At 39.5% G+C, this 20,135-nt stretch overlaps 3 protein-coding genes across 5 annotated transcripts; 2 read left to right on the top strand and 1 right to left on the bottom strand.

Moving 5' to 3' along the window:
- Positions 1 to 9,658: 9,658 nt before the first annotated feature.
- Reg-2 (Rhythmically expressed gene 2) lies at positions 9,659 to 10,893 on the top strand. Its single transcript, XM_018006499.2, has 3 exons — positions 9,659 to 10,084; positions 10,148 to 10,236; positions 10,321 to 10,893. Exons 1-3 carry the CDS (start codon positions 9,927 to 9,929, stop codon positions 10,857 to 10,859), a joined length of 786 nt encoding a protein of 261 aa, XP_017861988.1. The 5' UTR covers positions 9,659 to 9,926; the 3' UTR covers positions 10,860 to 10,893.
- On the bottom strand, positions 10,885 to 11,857 carry RsfS312 (ribosomal silencing factor RsfS-like protein, 312). The gene is made up of 3 exons (XM_018006501.2): positions 11,439 to 11,857; positions 11,127 to 11,387; positions 10,885 to 11,072 (listed from the first exon to the last, which is right to left on the bottom strand). Exons 1-3 carry the CDS (start codon positions 11,719 to 11,721, stop codon positions 10,915 to 10,917), a joined length of 702 nt encoding a protein of 233 aa, XP_017861990.1. The 5' UTR covers positions 11,722 to 11,857; the 3' UTR covers positions 10,885 to 10,914.
- Positions 11,858 to 11,886: 29 nt separating this feature from the next.
- On the top strand, positions 11,887 to 20,068 carry Ptp61F (Protein tyrosine phosphatase 61F). Of its 3 annotated transcripts, none has more exons than XM_018006493.2 (7): positions 11,887 to 12,417; positions 15,691 to 15,864; positions 15,940 to 16,202; positions 16,265 to 16,631; positions 17,011 to 17,570; positions 17,643 to 17,768; positions 19,890 to 20,068. In XM_018006493.2, the coding sequence occupies exons 1-7, from the start codon at positions 12,310 to 12,312 to the stop codon at positions 19,924 to 19,926; spliced, it is 1,635 nt and encodes a 544-aa protein (XP_017861982.1). In that variant the 5' UTR covers positions 11,887 to 12,309; the 3' UTR covers positions 19,927 to 20,068. The 3 variants fall into 3 exon arrangements, with proteins under 3 accessions (XP_017861982.1, XP_089324879.1, XP_089324881.1); XM_089468753.1 differs by having other exon boundaries at positions 11,888 to 12,417; positions 17,643 to 19,826; XM_089468755.1 differs by lacking the exon at positions 11,887 to 12,417 and adding an exon at positions 15,337 to 15,563 and having other exon boundaries at positions 17,643 to 19,826.
- Positions 20,069 to 20,135: the final 67 nt, after the last annotated feature.

Here is a 20,135-nt window from a genome sequence, read left to right as displayed (position 1 = left end):
TGTTATGCGAGCTCAATTTGCCATTGTTCAGTTAGCTCTCGTAACGAAATGTCCTAGACAACTCATCAAGGTTATGCTTAGCTTAGTCTGCTCATATATAATACCTTGTTTCAGTGTATTCTATAACAATTCATACTAAATCTACTTTCCTTTCGCATCCATCAACTACATAGTTCTACTAGCGATTTGCTGGATTCCATTTAGCTGTTTTGCTGCATCACAATTTTACCTCTAGACGCCACATGAACTACAACTTGAGCGCTCCCTCCCTCTTTCTCTCTCTCTCTCTCTCTCTCTCTCTCTCTTTCTCACTCTCACTGGCTCCTCTGTTTGCTTTGGCTTTTGAAGTTGGAGCGACAACATCATCACCATTGCCAACGCCATCAGCAGCATAGACTGCGTCTCCATTTGTCCGCTGAAGTGCATTGTTGTTGTTGTTGTTTTTGTTGTTGTTATGTTAAGTGCGTGGCGTGTTGGGTCTGGGCCACGTCGCATTTGAATATGAAAAGCATGTGATATGCGGTCCACTGGAATGCCTGGAATGCAGTCAGCCTGTCGCGGCGCTCCGCTTTGCTTAAGCTCTGGGCCTCTCTCATTGTTATCAGCCAGCATTAGGGAGTGCCACATAGTTTTGCCTACCTTAAGCAACCTGCAACGAGCGACATGCAACTGGCCATGGCCATGGCAACAGCAACTGCAACTGCAGCAGCAACTGCAGCAGCAACTGCAACTGCAACTGCATCTGCCATCTGCATACAATGGATCGTACAAAGGCATTGGTAATTTTTGCCAAATAAGGCTAGCCACAGCAGTAGCTGCTGTTGGGATACCAGTATTGCTACACACACAAACATACATATGTATACACACGCATATATATATATATATATATATATATATATATATATATATATATATATCCACATTCAAGTCCAACGGTCATTTTCATCCAAGAATGCGGAAGAATGACTCAAGCAACTCGCCGCAATAATTCCAAAATAAATGCTCAAGCAAAAACCAAAGAAAAAGCAAAGCAAAGAATGGCAAAGGAAAAGAAAAGAAAAGAAAAGCGCTTAGCGTTTCCATCTGCTTGTGTCTGCACAACATGTGAATATGCGTGTGTGTGCGTATGTGTGTGTGTGTGTATGTGTCTTTGCAGACTCTTAACTAATGGCTTCTTGACAAGAAGTTAATTTTGACATCTACATATATCCAAAAGCCAAAAGACATGTTAATCAAGTATTTTTTATGTCGATCCATACCTATATATTAAATAGTTGGCCATTTAAATTCAAAAATTGTAAATACAAATTTAAATTTAGAAATTCTAGCATAGAATTAGTAACAACTAATAAATAATCAGAATTTATGCTAGCCCCCAAAAATGTTTATTAATGTTTTTTTTATTATTATTTTTTTTATTTTTTGTTATGTACACATATATAAATAAATGTCAAATATGCATATATAAAATTTAATTCAAGTCCTAATTTTTGTATTTTTTTATTTGTTTATTATTATTTACAGGCTCTAAACTTAGTATAGTATAGTAAAGTATTAAAAACTATAATAAAAATAAAAAATATTTAATTTATATACATATTTTGTTATATTTATTTTTTATATTTAATCTGGTTCTACACAAATTTAATTTAAATATTAACAATAAATTTCATATTAGTAATTTTTATAAATTTTCCAATATTAGCTATGCATGAAGATCTAAGTAAAGCTCTCATTATCTTAAAGTTGCACTTCGCTTAAGCACTCAAGTTTCCAGTCGCATCTACCAAACTTGGGCAATAACTAGATGCTAATGTAGTACAGTATACAATATTATCATATATTTATTATTTTAATTAATCAGTTACAAACATCTTAGAATTTAAAGTTTTGTATGTAAATCTATAATAGGTTCTTCTTGCCATTGAAAAACTTTTCCACAGACAATATGTTCTACCTATTCTCTAGTGAGAATAACAAAATCAATATATCATTTTTATCATAATTTGAAAACATATCAAAATATTGAATACAAGTTTTCTTAATACAAATGTACCATCTATTAATTTGAGATATATTATTCTTTTAGCTGAATATACAAGCAATTTTTTGGATATTTTAAGTCTGAAAATCGTAGTCTATAATCAAAGTGATCCCTAAGCATACAAAGCTTTTGCTAGCCTGTTGCACAGCTTTGGTTGTGCCTGAGTTTTCAGTGCTTTTAGAGTCAGCTTAAAGCTCATCATCTATCGGGCATCGATTGCCGATGAGTTCTTCGATTGGAGCCTGTCGAGCGCCACCTTGAGGGCAGCTGTGCCGTTGTCTATCCAACAATCAATCAAAACATCAACAGTAGCAGCAGCGGCAGCACTGCCACGCCCACTCCCCTTAGCCTCCCTTCCGTTGTTGGCTATGTTTAGCCATACACTCAGACAGACACACACACACACACTCATATATAGAGACAGACAGCGATGTACATCTGTGATCTAACAGTCTGTGACAAATTTTATTTCTGTAGCGGATCGGCGACGTCTGTCTCGTTCCGTTCAGCCCCTCGGCACGCCCCGCGCGCCTCCTTGAAAAGCGCTCAAAAGCTAATGTCACTTCGCAGCATATTTAAAAGCACATAAAGATGTTTATACCAAAAATAACATGCACAGCCAAGAAGAACGACCAGCCCAGCACACACACACACACACACACAGAGATAGACAGACACTCACACACACACACTCATGTACATAGATCACAACACCTCCCACCCCACCCCATCGGCAGACGGGACTGCGGCCCGTGGACGAGAAAGTCAAAAAATAGCCTAGCGACAGCCCAAAAATAAACGAAGCAGTAGACGAAGCCAACGTCGCCGTCGCTGCCAGCGTCGCAGTCGCAGTTGGACCTGGCGATAATGTCGCAATGGTGGCGCTAGCCGTACGCATGAGCTGCGCCAGGGCTGCTACCCCTCCGAGAAAAAAATATGAGGTGACTCATGCCCGGCAGGAGAGTTCGACTCGCCTCGGCTCCACTCGCCAGATCCTTTCCAGCATGCGCTCTCTGACCCACATTCGTTGCCTACTTATGGGCGTGCCCAGCTGCCAGCTGCCCATATAAGCTGGCTAGCCTAGCCCTGGCCGTCTGCAAATTGGTTGCCGCCTGGCTCGAGGAGGCGCGGGGCGGGGCGAGGCGGCGTGGCCTGGCCCGGTCTGGTCTCGTCTAGTCGCGCCAGCAATTCTACTCGTGTGTATCTGCTGTTTGAGTAATGGACTCTGCCACTGCGACTGCGACGAGCGTCGGGATACGGAACAGATCTATGGGGCAGACGTAGACGCATACGTTTAGAGAGCGTGCTATTAGCATGCAGCGGACAGTGAGGCGGCGCTATATGGAACGCACTGTAAAAGGGCTGAAAGCAATGAGAGAGCTGAGCGTAGCAAAGACTTTAAACATTCTATGAGGTGTGGCAAAAGGTGGAATCTCTCAAAGTTGTTCTGGGATATTATATCATACTATCTACATACATATATACTAAAATTTCCTAATTTGCCAAAGTGCTCAATATATTTGTAGTTCTTAAAGCCACACAAAATGTGTTATGGATATCGATGTAAAGATAGAGAAAATAGTGGAGAGCTTATAAATATGAAGTACTACAAGAGCCCTTTTAATATTCTATTTTTCTTTGTTACCCAATATAATCTGCTGTAAGGTAAATAATAAAGTCTATATATAGAAGCTATACATAATACATCATAACTATCTATTTACAATTATTATTTAATTATTATATCTCACATGTATTACTCATAAACTTATTCCTCTATGTACAAAACAAAAATAATGCTAGTATAGATTCAAGGACAATTTTTAAAAACTTTGCATATTTCATCCAAACAACGATTATATAACGAGATTCTATATTCCACAATTCCCTATCTATTTCCATATTTAATTTTAAACATCTAGAAACCTTCCTTCCATAGCCATGTCTCACTGTACATCCATATGTATATATGTAGACTACATGCTAGATCATTTCTATAGCGTAAATTCAAATTCAGATTCACTTGCCCACAAAATTAGAAATTTAAACCAGCAGCAACAGCAACAACAACCACAACAACAACAACAACAACAAAATAGCAACATTTTTGAGCGTCTAAATAAAGTAGCGAAAAAAATCCGAAACAAGGAATAAGCAGAGAGCTTCAAACAGAATAGAAGATCCGAGCGCACAGCGAGAAAACTGAGGAGAAAGCAAAAGAAATCAACAACAGGGAAAATCCATCCTAAGCAGCAAGCAAAAGTTTTATTTAAAGTTATATATGTATATATATAGAAGACTATATAGATCGTCCAACCTTTGCCTCTCTTACTCATGCGCCCGCTCCCGCTCACACACTGACAGTCTGTCTCGCTCTGGCCCACTGCGCGGCGTTGTCTATTAGGGCATTGTCTGGGAATGCCCAGTGCCCGCCGTATTGTGGCAACCGGAATGCGGCGTCTGTCGCTGTCTGCCCCTGCCCCTGCCCCAGCCCCAGCCAGTGGCAGGCCCTTTGTTTGATGAGGAACTGGGGGCCCGCGGCATTCGAGAGTCGAGAACCGAGACAGACAAAGTCGTACATATGCATTCCATGCTTTCTATATAGCCATGGCTAGGCTACATGGGCTATATGGGCTATATACCCTTAATCATTGCAACTCAATCATCGCTCGAAAATAGCAAAGCACACCCACACACACACACTCACACCCACAGACAAATCTCTCTAAACGCATTTCCGTTTATTTTTGGGCTGCCATTCAACGAGGGGGAGGCCCCACTGTGCCGTGTTGCGAGAGAGAATGAAGCGAATCCCAAATGGAATTTCAATTCAACTAAAAGCTCTCAAGTGTAAGCCTTAAGTAGGGGACTTACATATCCATTCGATCTAGATGATATTATTGTTTGTCTTTCGATTTGGTTGATCGTGCAGTCGGCATTAGGGTGGACCGCACAAACAAAAACAGAAAAAAAGCACACGCCTAATCACCTGTCCACCCTAAATCAGCTCAAGGCCCCAACTTGAGTACGTTTTTCTTCTTGTGCAACTCCAAGTTCAGATCTTCAGCTCTTCTGCCTCTAGGCAACTTTTCTGGTCCAGTGTGCAGCATCCATAGCATCCATAGCATCCACAGCAGCAGCCGCCGCATCGGAGCGCAAAACAAAACAACAACAACAACAACAGCAAGAAAGCACAGCGACCAAAGACAAATTCTTGCGTTTTTCCAAGAATTCACTCAATAAACTCAAACAAAACCCAAACATTTAACAAACGAACGAACCGGAGGCAACAACAACAACAACAACATGCCACAACAAGAAAAACAACAACCAGCAACAGCAACAGCAGCATCAGCGGCACTCAAACAAAGGCCAAGATAGAAGACCAAGTCACAGAATCCAAGACGCAGCCGAAGTTGCAGACGCAGTCAAAGTCGCAGACGAGTTGCGAGCAAAGCACAAAAACCGAATACGACAACAACAACAACAAGAAAGAATGAGAAGAAAAAAACAAAACAAAAAGAAAAACAAAACAAAACCTTAAAGGCGAACCAGGAATTTCAGAGACGAGAAGACCGAAGAGAGCTCGAGTTGGAGTTGGAACTGAAACTGAAGCTGATGTCTTGGAGTGAAACTTATTGGATCTGTAGGTGGAAATATTTATAAATTTCATAGACTTAACATCAAAAATTAATGCAATGGGCTATTCAATTTTTCAATCCAAAATTTGCGAGAAAATGAGAAAATACAAATTTATTTAGTTGTAAAAATAACGAAGTTTTATAAAATATTGAGTATTGGGATTTTGATTGTATTGTTACAGTAGAATAGAATTCAATAGGTTTAATTTTAAAAAGTTAATGCAATTTGCATGATGATCCTAAATAAATGAAAGAAAACTTCGAGAAATTTTGAAATTTTTAGAAATTTAGAAATTTATAGTAACTGTTTTCATGCAACTGTTGAGATTTGTAGCTCATATTAGGTAAAGCTAAAAACTAGTAAGAGTTCAAAATTTCAAAAGTTGTAAGAAAAACTTACTATAAATTTTATGAACTTAACTTTAAAGTTTTGAAAGCCATGAAAATTTTAGATCTTTAGAACACTATAAATCGATTGATTCAGTGTTAGGGCTCCTACTGTATTTCCTAGCATACTTTTGGGCGAGCATTTCACTGCATAATTTTAAGCATGAGAAAAATTAGATAGGGAAAATTTATTGAATTTTACTTTTTATTTTTAATTTAAAATGGAATATATTGAAAAAATAAAATCCTTATCGCTGTAGTAATACTGAAAAATAGATAGATATTTATGGTTTTTAGGTAATGGACATGAAGGGATTTATAATGGACCTATAAACGAGTGGGAAAAGCTCATAAGAGAGAATAAAGTATTAGTATCTGCTGTTTTATTGTAGTGTTGGTAACTAGTGCTGGTAAACAGCAACAATAAATGAATGGGCAGATGATGAGTGTGGAACCTACATATATGGATATCGAGTAGGGAATGGGAATGTTGGCCCTAGAGAGTCAATAGATGTGGAGACAATGAATAATGATCAACATTATGAAATTTTGATATCTAGAGTGGACTTTGAATGTGGAGTACGAACTTTTAGTGTGTGGACTCTGAGGGTTCGATATGTTTCTAGAAGACAGTATAAGAGTATGAGCATGAGTCGAGAGCTTCTAGCGTATCTAAAGCCAACAACAATGACAAATTGAGTTTCCCGCGAAAACTGCCCATAGCCAGAAGAATCTAGGCTGCAGTCCGAGTCCAAGTCCAAGTCAATGTCATCATTGTTGTCGTCATCTGCTCTGCCAATGTTTGGCTACTGATGGCGCTCCTGCTGCTGGCCGACTCCTAAGCATACCAGGCGAATCCTCTAAAAATTATTTATTAACATGGTAGAAATTCGCAAACAGGTTAAAACGACCAATCAAAACAACAACAACAACAACAACAAACTGCAACGACAACAACAACAAGAACAATAAAAAGCGGCGGCAGCCAAAGACCCAAAGTGCAGATTATATTAAAAGGCAGTCAGGCAGCCAGTCAGACAGACAAACAGACAGAGAGACGAAGAGACAGGCGGGCAGACGGCCAAGCAGCCAAGTTGGAGTTGGAGTTGGAGTTGGGCCGACCGACTGGCAGACACATTTCGAAAAGGGCCAACATGAAATTCCACGAGAGTCATTGACTTTATTATTATTGGTTGGCTGGCTGGCTGGCTGGCTGGCTGGCGGCTTGACGTGGCTTGGTTTGGTTTGCTTTGGCTCGCCTTTGCCTTGCCTTTGGCTTGGCTTTGACTCGAGTTGAGCTGAGTTGAGTTGAGTTGAGTTGAGTTGATTTGGTTGAGCTGCTTGCTTGCTTCATTTTCTTGGGAAAGTTTTTTGTTGAAAGTTGGGCGGCCTTTTTTATTACTTATTGCTCACTTCATATATATATTATATGTATATATATATTCTTTCATTCTTCCTCTTCTTCTTTTTACTTTTGCAACTGAAGTAGTTGGCGAAACTGAAATACTTTGTAATCATTGGCTCCATGGTACATGGGTCTGTAGATATCTAGCTTAGCCTTGTTTCAGTGCAAATATTTGCAGTTATCAGTCAAAGTGGATTTTTAGTGTTATTTCGGTGTGGGCAACCTCTAACATAAAAGATTGTACTGCTTAGGTTTGGATATGAGATACGAGAGCTATTTATACGCTTACTTCTTCTGTCAACACAGCTACAAACGCCAAGGAGAACTTTTGAAGTGTAGCATTGGAAATTAAATTTTCAAACAGCCCTCGAGCGTATTGATACTTATATATTTATATTTATATGTTTTATTAATACTTGTACCCACATATATGTATATTCATAAGTTACTTAAGGTACTAAACCCCTTTTTCGAGCCTTCCCTCGTTTCTTAATTAAATACCTAGTTTATTTTATTCACAACAGATATTATTCAAATTTCCCCTATTTCGCTTTGCCTAACAACATTAAAGCATCCCATAAAAATGCGCTAAAAAATACCATTTTAAAAAATTCGGCAAGTCCATCTAAGGCATATTTCATGCTGTTAAACAAGCAACTCTCTCATCTCAGCCAGCCATTCCTCCATTCCAGCCATCCCTCTGAAAATGAAGTTTTTAGCAAATTCCATTCATACCACGCCTCATTTTTCTTGGTATCGCTGATTTGGCCCAAATAAATAAAAGGCTGCATTTCGTGGCCCTCTGCAAAACGAATGACAGCCCGAAAAACGCACACACTCTAACGATCTTTGGCATTTATGGAATTTACAGAGTATTTGCGCACTCGCCCTCGCCCTTCCATAGAAATCCGAAGCCCAAAACTCTGAACGAGGCAAATTGATACTTTATTTATAGCGAAAACGAGCGAAAATTGGGCGCAGCAACGAAAGCTTAAATAAGCAGAAAGTTTAAAGTTTTTTTTTTTTTGCAGCAGCAGCAGCGACAGCAGCTCTCCTTCTTTTTTTTGTGGGCGCGCAAGTCAACAGAAATCAGCGCTGCGATCCGAGCTGCGCACGAAGCATGATTGTATGTGTGTGTGATTTGGCCAAGCACTTTTGGTCCATTGGGTTTTAGAGGGAGCTGCCTCTATTGTTGATGGTGCTGTTGGTGTCGCTGCAGCCGCAACCGTCGTCGCCTGACTCGTTGAGCATATGAATGAATTTATGCTTTTGTTATGTTGTTTTTTTTTTTTTTTTATGCGTGTCTCTTTTCACCGGAATTCCATTCGAATACCTTATACGGCACTTTATTTGTACAACTGTGTGTGTGTGTGTGTATGTGTGGGTTTTTGTTATTATGCTTTATGTTTGATTCGTCTCATTTTGCCGCGGCTCATCAATAAAAGGATACAAATTTGGCTATTCAGCATTTTTTTTTGTTTTCAATATATAAATAACTTAAATAAATACCATAACTAATACCAAATGCATACCAAGAGTAATGCAAATGCCTAACTAAATACCATAACCAGTATTTGCTCTTATTCCATTGTTATCAGTTGGTCGCACTTTTTCAAAATCATAAATTTTTCATGCAATTAATTGCAGAACGGCGAAATCAAAAAACAAAAAGTTATCAACAATTCCGCAACTTGAGGCAGGTAGTCAGACACTTTGCTAGGTCAAAACAGCAGATACGTGCAAGCATTGCTGTTGTTGTATGCGCCTTGTTATTGCTTCCCACGAACATTAATAAAACTGACACGTCTGCCATATGCCAAACTTCAGCAGCGCCGCATATTTTGGTTAAAACGTAGTCGACCTCGAAATGGCAGCACGTTGCAGCTTGAACTTGAGCGTTACAGGTTTTGAAATAGAATTCAAATTTGCGCGGGGGTTCTTGTCTTCGCTAAGCACTTTCATTTAAGGCTGGCAGTGCTGTTGCTATTGGCTGCCACTGAGTGCAATCAGTCTGGCAACACCACACAGCTAATCGCGCGCTTTTCAAGCAAAAAGCTTTGCTGATAAGAGAGGCTAATCAATGCAATGCAACTCAATAATTTCTTATTAAAATTGAGCTCTGATAAGCTGAGCTTTTTAATAACAAGCGACAGTTAGGTGAATTGTCATTAATAAAATTGCTTGCCATCTGCGGCCGATACAATGCCCTACAACAAATAATAAAAACACACACAAACATTTATACAAATCTGTAGCTGATAAGAAAAATAGCAGCAACAGCAGCAGCAGCAGTAGCAGCAGCAGCGCAGCAGCATATGTCTATACAAAACAATTATGGACACAGCTCACGTAGTACACAAATAGCGGTCGCTCGCAACACAACACAAGTTTAATTGCTATCAGCACAGTTAATTGTAAGCGAGACCCCACCGGACAAAGCAAAACGATGCGCAGCCTGAATCGCTTTCGTTTGATAACCTTCGATGTGACCAATACGCTGCTGCAATTTCGCACCAGTCCCGGCAAACAATATGGCGAAATCGGTGCGTTGTTTGGTGCGCGCTGCGATAATAATGACCTGGCCAAGAATTACAAAGCCAATTGGTAAGCAATTGAGATGACTACAAATAAACCACAGTTGAGATTTCTCTCTCCCTCATCTGGCAGGTATAAAATGAATCGTGATTATCCTAACTTTGGTGTGAACACATCGCCTCGACTTGAGTGGCAGCAGTGGTGGCGTCAGCTGATAGCAGGTAAGCGATAAACTGTGGCTGCCCCTCGGCTCAAGTTTAAAGTTCAAGAGCTTAAAATACATTCTCGCTGCTCCGGCCGTACAGGCACCTTTGCAGAGAGCGGCGCAGCCATACCCGATGAGAAATTAGATAATTTCGTTAACCATTTGCTGGAGCTGTATAAGACGACGATCTGCTGGCAGCCATGCAACGGCAGCGTGGATCTGCTTCAGCAGCTTCGCAAGCACAGTCTAACGGACAACAAGCTCAAAGTCGGGGTCATTGCCAACTTTGATCCGCGACTGGATGCGCTGCTGCGCAACACAAAGCTCGATCGATACTTGGACTTTGCGCTCAACTCGTATACGGCCAAGGCGGAGAAGCCACAGTTGGCCATCTTTCAGCGCGCCATGGAGGAATCAAAGCTTTCGAATCTGAAGCCTGCCGAGTGTCTGCACATTGGCGATGGACCGACCACAGACTATCTGGGCGCCAAGGAAGCCGGCTGGCATGCGGCACTGGTGCATGAGAAGAGCTACTCGTATCTGTCCAAGAAATACGGCACGGACATCAAACGCAATCACGTCTTTCCCAGTCTCTATGACTTCCACAAGAAGCTATCGGATGATGCGGTCGTCTGGTAGAGAACAAAAATAAAACATTGTGCGCTTAAAAAAAGTTTCATTTATATTTAACAAACTAGGCTTCGGGCTGGGGCAGCTGGGCTATAAATATGTTGCCCAGTGGATTCTGTGGCTTTTGGCTTTCGTGATCGTATTGCGGACCAATGGCCCATAGCGATTCCAGATCATAATCCTCGCGAGCCTGGGGCGAAAAGATGTGCAGGGCAATGTTGCCTAAGGGAGAATATATTAAATGCCATAACTTTTAAGAGCATAGCAGTTGCCTACCCAAATCCATGGCCATCCAATCTCGACTTTTCTCGCCCTCGATGCGAGGCAGTATGTCCCCTTTGGAACGCTTAATCTTGAACATGCGGCGCACAAATTCCGCCGTGGCCAACATATGGCGATAGCTGCGTCCGCTACAAACAACTAGATGATCCACATACTTAAGTTCCTCGGGCACATAGCAAACAAATATATCATCCACATTCTCCTTGCGCAGTAGCTCAACCAAATCCTCAACATCAAAAACTCCGCGAATACCTCCTGCAAGGGAATAGGTATAAATAATGGCTCATCATCATTATTCAAACTTACTCTTCAAATTAAGACCCATATACTGATCCTCTTGGGTATCTAGTGGCAGATCTTGCTCCTGATAGCGAGCCTCCTCCACATCGAATATTTCCAGTGCTTCATCATCGCGGAAGACTTTGTATTTATTTTGCACGCCGCCAGCTACAAACGATTGTTGTTCCTTTTCAGCAAGTTTTGAATTTTTCTGGGGTTCAGGTTTGCTGAATTCATGATGAAAGCCACGTAAAATAGGCACGCTTAAACGTTTGTCCCGAATTAATCGAAAAATACGCGTTTTTATCATTTTTATTTTAACCAAGAATTATTACGCGACTAAAAACAGCTGTCTGCAAACGGGCGGGCCAACTTTCTTCACTTGTGGGCCAGTGTGACCATGTGATTGTGCAGTAAGTTGCCAATCGATAGAACGATAGGTTTTGTTGCTCGTCATCGAAACATCAATTACTGCTAATTTTGCGGAAAGAAAAAAGGCGAGAAGGAGAAAAACATTACTAATCAAGACTAAACGCACGCATTTGGTGTTTTAACACAGTATCAATTGAATAATGTGTCAAATGCTGACCGTTTATAGTTAATTATTTATAAATAATCCCCGCCTGCATTCGCGGTACAGCGTGTTAGCAACAGACGAACAACCAACCAACAAACCGTCAGACCGTCGCCGCAGTAGTCAAATTTTCTTACGGACTATTTGCTCGGTTGTTTCAGAATCGTTTGTGTCTGTTGGTGTGTCGGTGTGTCGAAAACAAAACGCAAAACGTACGAAAAAGAAAAGTAAGCCAGCTAGCGAGCGAGCAATAGCAGGAGACATTACAAATAAATCGAAATTCTAAAATAACAAGCAACACACACAATCATAATTAAGTGTACAATGAGTGAGAAACGTGCTGCAACGCCGACAAGGGATAATGCCAGGCTCAAAATCGAACAGGAATATAATGACAAAAAAAATGGATCGGGTTGGAATCGATACTACAAGGTAAGTGTACCAACATATCATTGTATATTGTACACCTAAAGAGGAACAGCTACATACAGGCAAGAAGCAGAGCACGAGCAAACACGCACACACAACCACAAGCATGTACATTACACACACTCACAGGCATTCACTCGGGCGCACACATACTATTTTATTCCTTTTTTCATTCGATTTCCACGAAAATGTGATGAGTGCGCAAAAGGCTTCTGCAGATGCCGATGCCTCCAACACCACCACCACTACACACACATATACACGGCAAAAAAAAAACAACTACACATGTATGCGTGTATATTCGTGTAGTGTCTGTGTAGGCACGCCGCTCACGGTCAGCCCCACTGCGCTATTATTTTGTTGTTGTTGTGTTGTTGTTGTTCCCAACGCTGTCATGTGAGCGTGCGCCTGTATTTGTAGCTTTTGGTGTCGGCGTTGGTCAGCAGCCGCAGCAGCAGCAGCCCAACTCCGGTCTTTGGCTTTAGTTTGTGGCGCTCGCGCAGCGCTTGGCCGAAAATTTCACAGGCACATTCTCTCAAACTCACACACACACATGTAGAGAATTTGAGTCGCTCACTGTCGTACACGCACACATGCAAAGCATCGCTAACGCTCACCTGCTGCACTTTGCATGCGCTCTTGTTTGTTGCTCTTGGATGCTGCTGCTGCGCTGCCTCTTCTTTTCTCTCTTTATCCCTGAAATTCGTTTCAGTTCTGATATACTGTGGCCATTTTCTGCACTGGACTTTTGAATGGGCATGCAGTCAAACGAACTGCTACGATTAGGATTGCCAAAAATGGGTTTGACGTTATTTTACTATTATTGATAACACAAAAAAGAGAAAAAAGGCGGCGTACACCTCGCAAGCATTTTGAGTTCTGCGAATTTGTTGTGGGCATTTATACATAATTCTGAGAATTCAATACGTATTTCTGTGTGTGTGTTTATGTTTTGAATTTCAATTGTTTTGATTGCTACCCACTGATACATATTTGTAATTGTTGCTTACTCTTCAGCAAATGCATTAAACAACACTTACCACAGACACTTTTCTAGTGTTGTAAAGAAGCACAATTACAATCCGTCTGACGAGCGTACGTAAATAAAATTGGCAATGCACAGGATTTGCCAATGCAAGTCTCTCGCTCTCTTTCTCTCTCTCGTTTTCTCATACACACACGCATACATATAGAAAGGGCATAAGTCTCGGTGTCTGGGCCTGGATTTGTTTTCAGCTTCCAATGCTACTGCGGCTGCTGCTGCTTCGTCTGCCAGAGCTGGAGTTTCTGCTTTATGGCCAGTTCCGGCGAATTGTGTCTTCAGCTGTTGCTTTAGCCCGCTTCTTCTTTGCCACTCACTTGAATTTGGATTTCACGGAATTTAACTTCGCAGTTAGGATGACATTGCCTGCTGCGTATCTGTGTGTATTGTGTGTGTGTGTGTGATGCGTATGTATGTGTGCTTGAATTTTTGTGTAATGAACTCAATTTGTTGTCAGACCGCCATCCTTTGTGTGCGTGCGTGTGTGTGTTTGTGGGTCCTTTGTGCGCAGCGAGGATAATCTAACTTTCCCACTAACTCGACATCGGCGACAGCCAAGCTTGCTGAAATATCCAAATTGTTTTTCGCTTGAAAGCATTTCCTTTGTACAAACGAACATTTCCATTTAATTATGTTCCTCCTCCTCCTGCGCCGCCTCCAACAGACACAACATAAATAATAATAGCAGCAGAAAACGTTTCAAATTGTTTGTTATGCTTTATGCTACAATTATTTACCGTATTGTGCTGCTTTCTTATGCGATGTTTTTGCCTTTCTTTGATCACCTTTGCTTTGGTTTATTATGACAGTAACAACTATAACAACAGCAACAGCAAAATATCACGCAGACTGTGACGATCGCGCTGCCCACATTCTATGTTGTTCGTTATTTGTTGCAATGAAATTCATGCAGCATGCAATTCCCATACCACGTAAAACATGTGGCTACACAAGGTGTATATTAGCTGTTAAGTGAAGTCGACAATATTTAGCTAGTATTCAATGGAAAGAAAACATAATTGTCGATTGGAAAGGGAGAACGGGAGTGAAATATTAAGAAAATTATTAAGTCCTCTCTTTGTGATTCTCATAAATTGAATAGAATGTTTTCATTTACCTTTTACAATTAGATTTCTTTTATTAATATGAAAAATTAAAAATCTTCTTGAACTAAGTTAACCAAAAATCTGCAGTTTAGTGTTCATTTCGTATGTGTATTTATCTATTGAGTAGACAATAAATTGAATCTGTTTTTTTTTTTTTTTCTCCGGATAAACAGTTGTTGATAAGAAAGAAGTGCGCTGGTAACAGTTACAGTTCTGATAAGAGAATTGATGCTTATCGCAGATATTTTTGGCTTATACGCATATATTGTATTGTTCCTGAGCCGCTTATCTCGCTCTCCCCTGTCTGTGTCTATCGCGCCCCTCGCCCCTCTTTTACAAACTCTCGTTGTTATCGGACAATGTTCTTTTCAATTAAATTTCATAATACTCGCCACAGTCGTCAGCCTCAATTTGTGCTGATTATCGAGGAGTGGCTTGACGACTTAATATAACTGATTCACCTACTTAATGACGAACTGACAATTAGCAACTGATTTCAGTTTTTCGCACTGCAATCAGAAATACACAAAAAAAAAAAAAAAACTGCGTCGCATACAATACCACGAAATGAAACAACTCGAGCAGCAACAATAAAAAAAAAAAAAAACAAAAAGTAACTGCATTAATGCCGCATGCCTCGTTAGTCATAACTCATCTGCCTCCCCTCGCGCTCACTGCCTGATTCACTCGCCATTTACACACTGAATGCAAATTGCACTACTTAGCCAAGTGGGCAGCAATTGGCTTTGAGCTAAACTTAACTAGAGTGGATCAATGGCATTGAACTTGTTGTTAGCGCTGGGTGCGATATGAAAAGTGGGCTTATAATTGCGCCAGTTGATAACGAATAACAGTTATCAAGATAATACCGTTGGCCTAGCAATTAGTCATGCCAGCTCTCTCAATCTGCTTGGCAAAGAGAATAGACACGGCCAAGCCAATCAGTCGCTATGCTAAGATAACGCAACTTGTTACCCATGACTGGCTGTCGAGCACGCAATGTAAGGGCAACCCCAAAAAAATAAAATTTACTATCTATTTGCATTTTACTTTCTGCATAATTGTGAATCACACTGCGAAATTCCGCAATGTCATAATTGATTGTGCTCATTGTGTTTTTGCTTGCAGGAAATATGTGAAATATGCGAACGAGTAGCCAAAACGCAAATGTACACCACACTGGAATCGGATCGTCCACAGAATCGAGGACTGAATCGATACAGAGATGTCAATCCTTATGATCATTCGCGCATTGTGCTAAAACGCGGCACTATTGATTACATCAATGCCAACCTGGTGAAGGTGAGTCAGTGAGACTTCAATTAAAAAACCATCCAAGTAATATCGTTCCTTTCAATTTTCGAAAACAATCGACAGCTGGACCGTGCCGATCGTCAATATATACTGACACAGGGTCCGCTGCAGGATACGGTGGGTCACTTTTGGTTGATGGTCTGGGAGCAAAACTCACGCGCTATTCTAATGCTCAACAAGCTGAAGGAGAAGAAGCAGGTTAAATGCCATCCCTATTGGCCGGATCAGCTGGGAGCCAATAATGCGCTTAATCTAAAAGATGTTAATCTGTCTGTGGAGCTGATTCGCTGCGAGAACTATCAGAACTTTGTGCGGCGGTGGTTCAAGTGAGATAGCCTTACGGAAAAGCATGCTTGACAAACAATTACTAATTTATCTCTTATCTTAGATTAACTGATCTCGAAACGAATAAGAGTCGTGAAGTTATGCAATTCCATTATACAACCTGGCCGGACTTTGGCATACCCAGTTCACCGGATGCATTTCTAAAGTTCTTACAACAGGTGCGCGACTCAGGTGCACTCAAGGAGGACGTCGGTCCAGCTGTGGTCCATTGCAGTGCCGGCATTGGACGATCTGGCACATTTTGCTTGGTCGACTGCTGTCTGGTGCTGGTAGACAAGTATGGCGAGTGCAATGTATCGAAAGTACTGTGCGAACTGCGCACCTACCGACTGGGACTTATACAAACGGCTGATCAGCTGGACTTTTCATATCAGGCAATAATCGAGGGCATCAAAAAACTGAACGATCCTGTACGTATATTGACGAGCAATAAGAAATTACGCTTGAATTTCGATTTCAAATAGATAAAGAGTTCATAAGAGCAGGCCACATCGACCATCACCGTTTAAACAGACCTTTGATGGGTTAATGATAATATTGTATAGAAATTGTGTTGCAAACTAAAATGTTATGAATTAATAATTGATGAAATGTAGGTAAATGTTTAAAACAAAATCAAAAGTTTGTTTTATAAAAACGTATGCTTTAAATCAAATATGTTAATTTGTAATTATTTTAGCTTTGCTAGATGCTTCTTTGAACTTTTTAAGTTTTTGAGTGAATTGTGGACGTAATGTTTTATTTTGTTTTGCGATATGTTTTGCTAATTTGTATTATTTATGTTTGCAGAGCTTTCTCAGTGCTGAAGAGCCAATCATTAGCAATGAGACGGATCCGCACATGCAGGATGAGCAACCGCCTCCATTGCCTCCACGTTCTCATTCGCTGAACTTGCCACTGGCGCCCAATACAGGTGGAGTGCTCTCTCTGGATATGCGAGCAGCGCAAGCCAATGGCGACAATGTTACCATAGGCGATGACAATGGCTTAATGACCACCGATAAGCAGACGCTGAGCAGCAAGGATGCTCTCAACAATATCATAACCAGTCAACCTGAGATCATAAATGCCGAAGTAGCAGATAGTTTGCTTAACAATCGTCCACTCCCGCCGCTGCCCAAGTTGCCAAAACATAGCGAACTGGAATCGGATAGCGATGACGACGACGAAGCCTATGATGACAACGAAGATGATGAAGATGAGGAATATGAGAATATTAATGAGCACAAGGCGGAGCCAGCCAATGGCGATGTCACAAATCTAAAGCCCCATGAAGATGATGTTAATGCCAACAGCGAAAAGCCAACAGCGATTGATCAGCACAAGGTCAACGGCATTGATGTGACGAGGTATATAAGGATTAAAGATATAAATATATATAAGATAAATATTATTATTAATTCGAATTATGATATTTGCAGTACCGGGGATGAGCTGAAACGGCGAAAACGCAATGAATACCAAGCAAATCTGGAACAGAAAGTCAACGAAATTAAGCGCAAACAGCGTGAGAACGAGGACAATCAGCAGGCGGCGAAAAAACGAAGGTCATTACTCACATATATTGCCGCTGGTGTTGTTGTGGGCGTCATTGCCGTCTACGCGTACACGAAGCTAGGTTAAGTCCTTGTCGTTAGCCACAGACGACAGTAGTAGACCGTAGTAGTTGTAGCAATTGAATCAGAATATAGTGGCATAGTAGCGTGACAGTGATTCCCAATTCTGGGCATATGTATCTATGTATGTGTATGTATATGTATGTATGTAGGTCTTATCGAGCTAACATCAAATGTCAGCGCGACACAAATTCTTGCACACACACACACACACAAACAAGCACAGAGATACAAATACACCCACACATACACACACGAGTTGGACAGCGAACAATGCGATGATAAAGTCGCATTAGTTGAAACGATAATGACAATGCAAATTAGGGAATTTTTTTTATATATAAAATTTAAAAAAAAATAAAAAAAAACAGGACAAGAAATAAAACAACAGCAACATTTAAAACTTAGGAAAGCACAAAAGTTAGATTCTTGCGCAATAGACTGACATTTTAGAACAAATTTTTCTCGATACACTTAACAAAAAAGAAAAGAAAAAAAAAGCAAAAACTATAACAATGAATGAAACACACGCAAACAAAAAGATGAACAGAACAAACCTTAAAACATATATATCTATCTATATATCGACTTGAATTAATCGTGCAAATGCATTTTTATTTTGCGCTCGCTAACCTATGTACAATTTTTTCACTTATTTGATATGAAATAAAACGAAAACCTTATAAGAAGAAGAAGAGAAAGAAACGTTGCTATCTAAAATATTTTATATGTATATCGTGCACGACCGACCACGCCCATGCCCACTTCGCTTCACTTGTTGTTAAACACTTACGTTTCGTAAACATTTTGAAATACCAGTCTGTGCATGAATATATATTCATATACATATATATATCTAAACATATATATGTATGTGTATCCGTACGCGAGGTGTTGTTATTTATGAGGAATTATGATGAAACACACTTGTTTTACTAATTTAACGGCAATGAATGCATTAATGTGCCAAAACAAAAACCAAACAATTGAATGGAAAAATTAATTGAAATGAAAAAGAATATGGAAATTATTGGAAAGCTAACTTTGCGCGCTATTTTTAAATTTACTTTACCAAAAAAATAAATAAATAAAACGAAGAAGAGGAAGAATAAGAAGAAAATGAACAAGAAAATTAAATTGAAAGTGGAAATCGCAAACGCCGATGAAAGCAATAAAAATAATGCAAATATGTAGCACAAAAATAATATATAAAATTTATATATATGCATATATAAAATAATGGAAAATCTATATATAACCTAATATATGATACGAGGGAAACATTTTGTATTCTAACAATAGCATTAAAATATATGTGAACTTAAAGCAGATAAGATGATAAAACAAAACAAAAAGCAAAAGAATGAGTTAAACTATTTAATGGTTTTTAGTAGTAAGATGCTATCTTTGAACCCCCTCCTTCACATTTTCCAGCATATACAAAAACATATATATATATATATATATATATATACATTATATATAAAAGTACACATACAATACGTGTAGCGTAAGAAAAAAGCGTCACGGATGAAGAAACGCAAGTAAAACTAAATGAATTATTTTTATATGTGTAATTCACAAATTTAACAACTAAAATTTAACCAACCACCCACAATGAGAAAGCGAGTGCGCTTAGAATGACGACGACGATGACGATGATGATTTTTATAATATACATACATATATAAACCTATTAAAAATACATATTTATATAAAATATATATTTAAAAACAAGTAACAAATGAACAATACCTATAGTAATACCTAGTTAACTGAACATTGGCTAAGTACACTGACACAAATCCAACAAAAAAACACACACATAATAATATAAATATATATATATCTATATTTATAAATATATATCACATTCGATATATATATATAAATATATATATTTATATGTATATGCCTAATGAGTAAAGAGACAAAAAACGAAAGTATTCAAATAAAGTTACATTTAAGATACAAAGCCAAGCCAATGAGGTGACGTTTTATTTTTGAATTTTATTAAAAAATTACGATTTCAATGCTCTTATTTGATTACAGACGCCCGAAACATCGCAATATGCCAAAAGCAAAGTAAGCTGCCTGCAAAATCGACCCATTTGTCAGTTGAGAGGTATCCACAACGCAATGCACGATGAACATATCATTTCCCACGTTTGTACAAGTTAATTAGAAGAAGAGAAGCGCGAAGCAAAAATAAATAATTATTTTTTAAATGATGTTTTATATATTTAAATGTTTTTTAAATGTATTCAAATATAACGAATTTTCCATACTATCATCACG

This window comes from Drosophila arizonae, chromosome 4, assembly GCF_054131065.1.
Source record: "Drosophila arizonae isolate 15081-1271.41 chromosome 4, UAZ_ARI_1.0, whole genome shotgun sequence".
Classification (NCBI taxonomy): Eukaryota; Metazoa; Arthropoda; class Insecta; order Diptera; family Drosophilidae; genus Drosophila; species Drosophila arizonae.
This window is presented reverse-complemented; position numbering and strand designations above follow the sequence as displayed.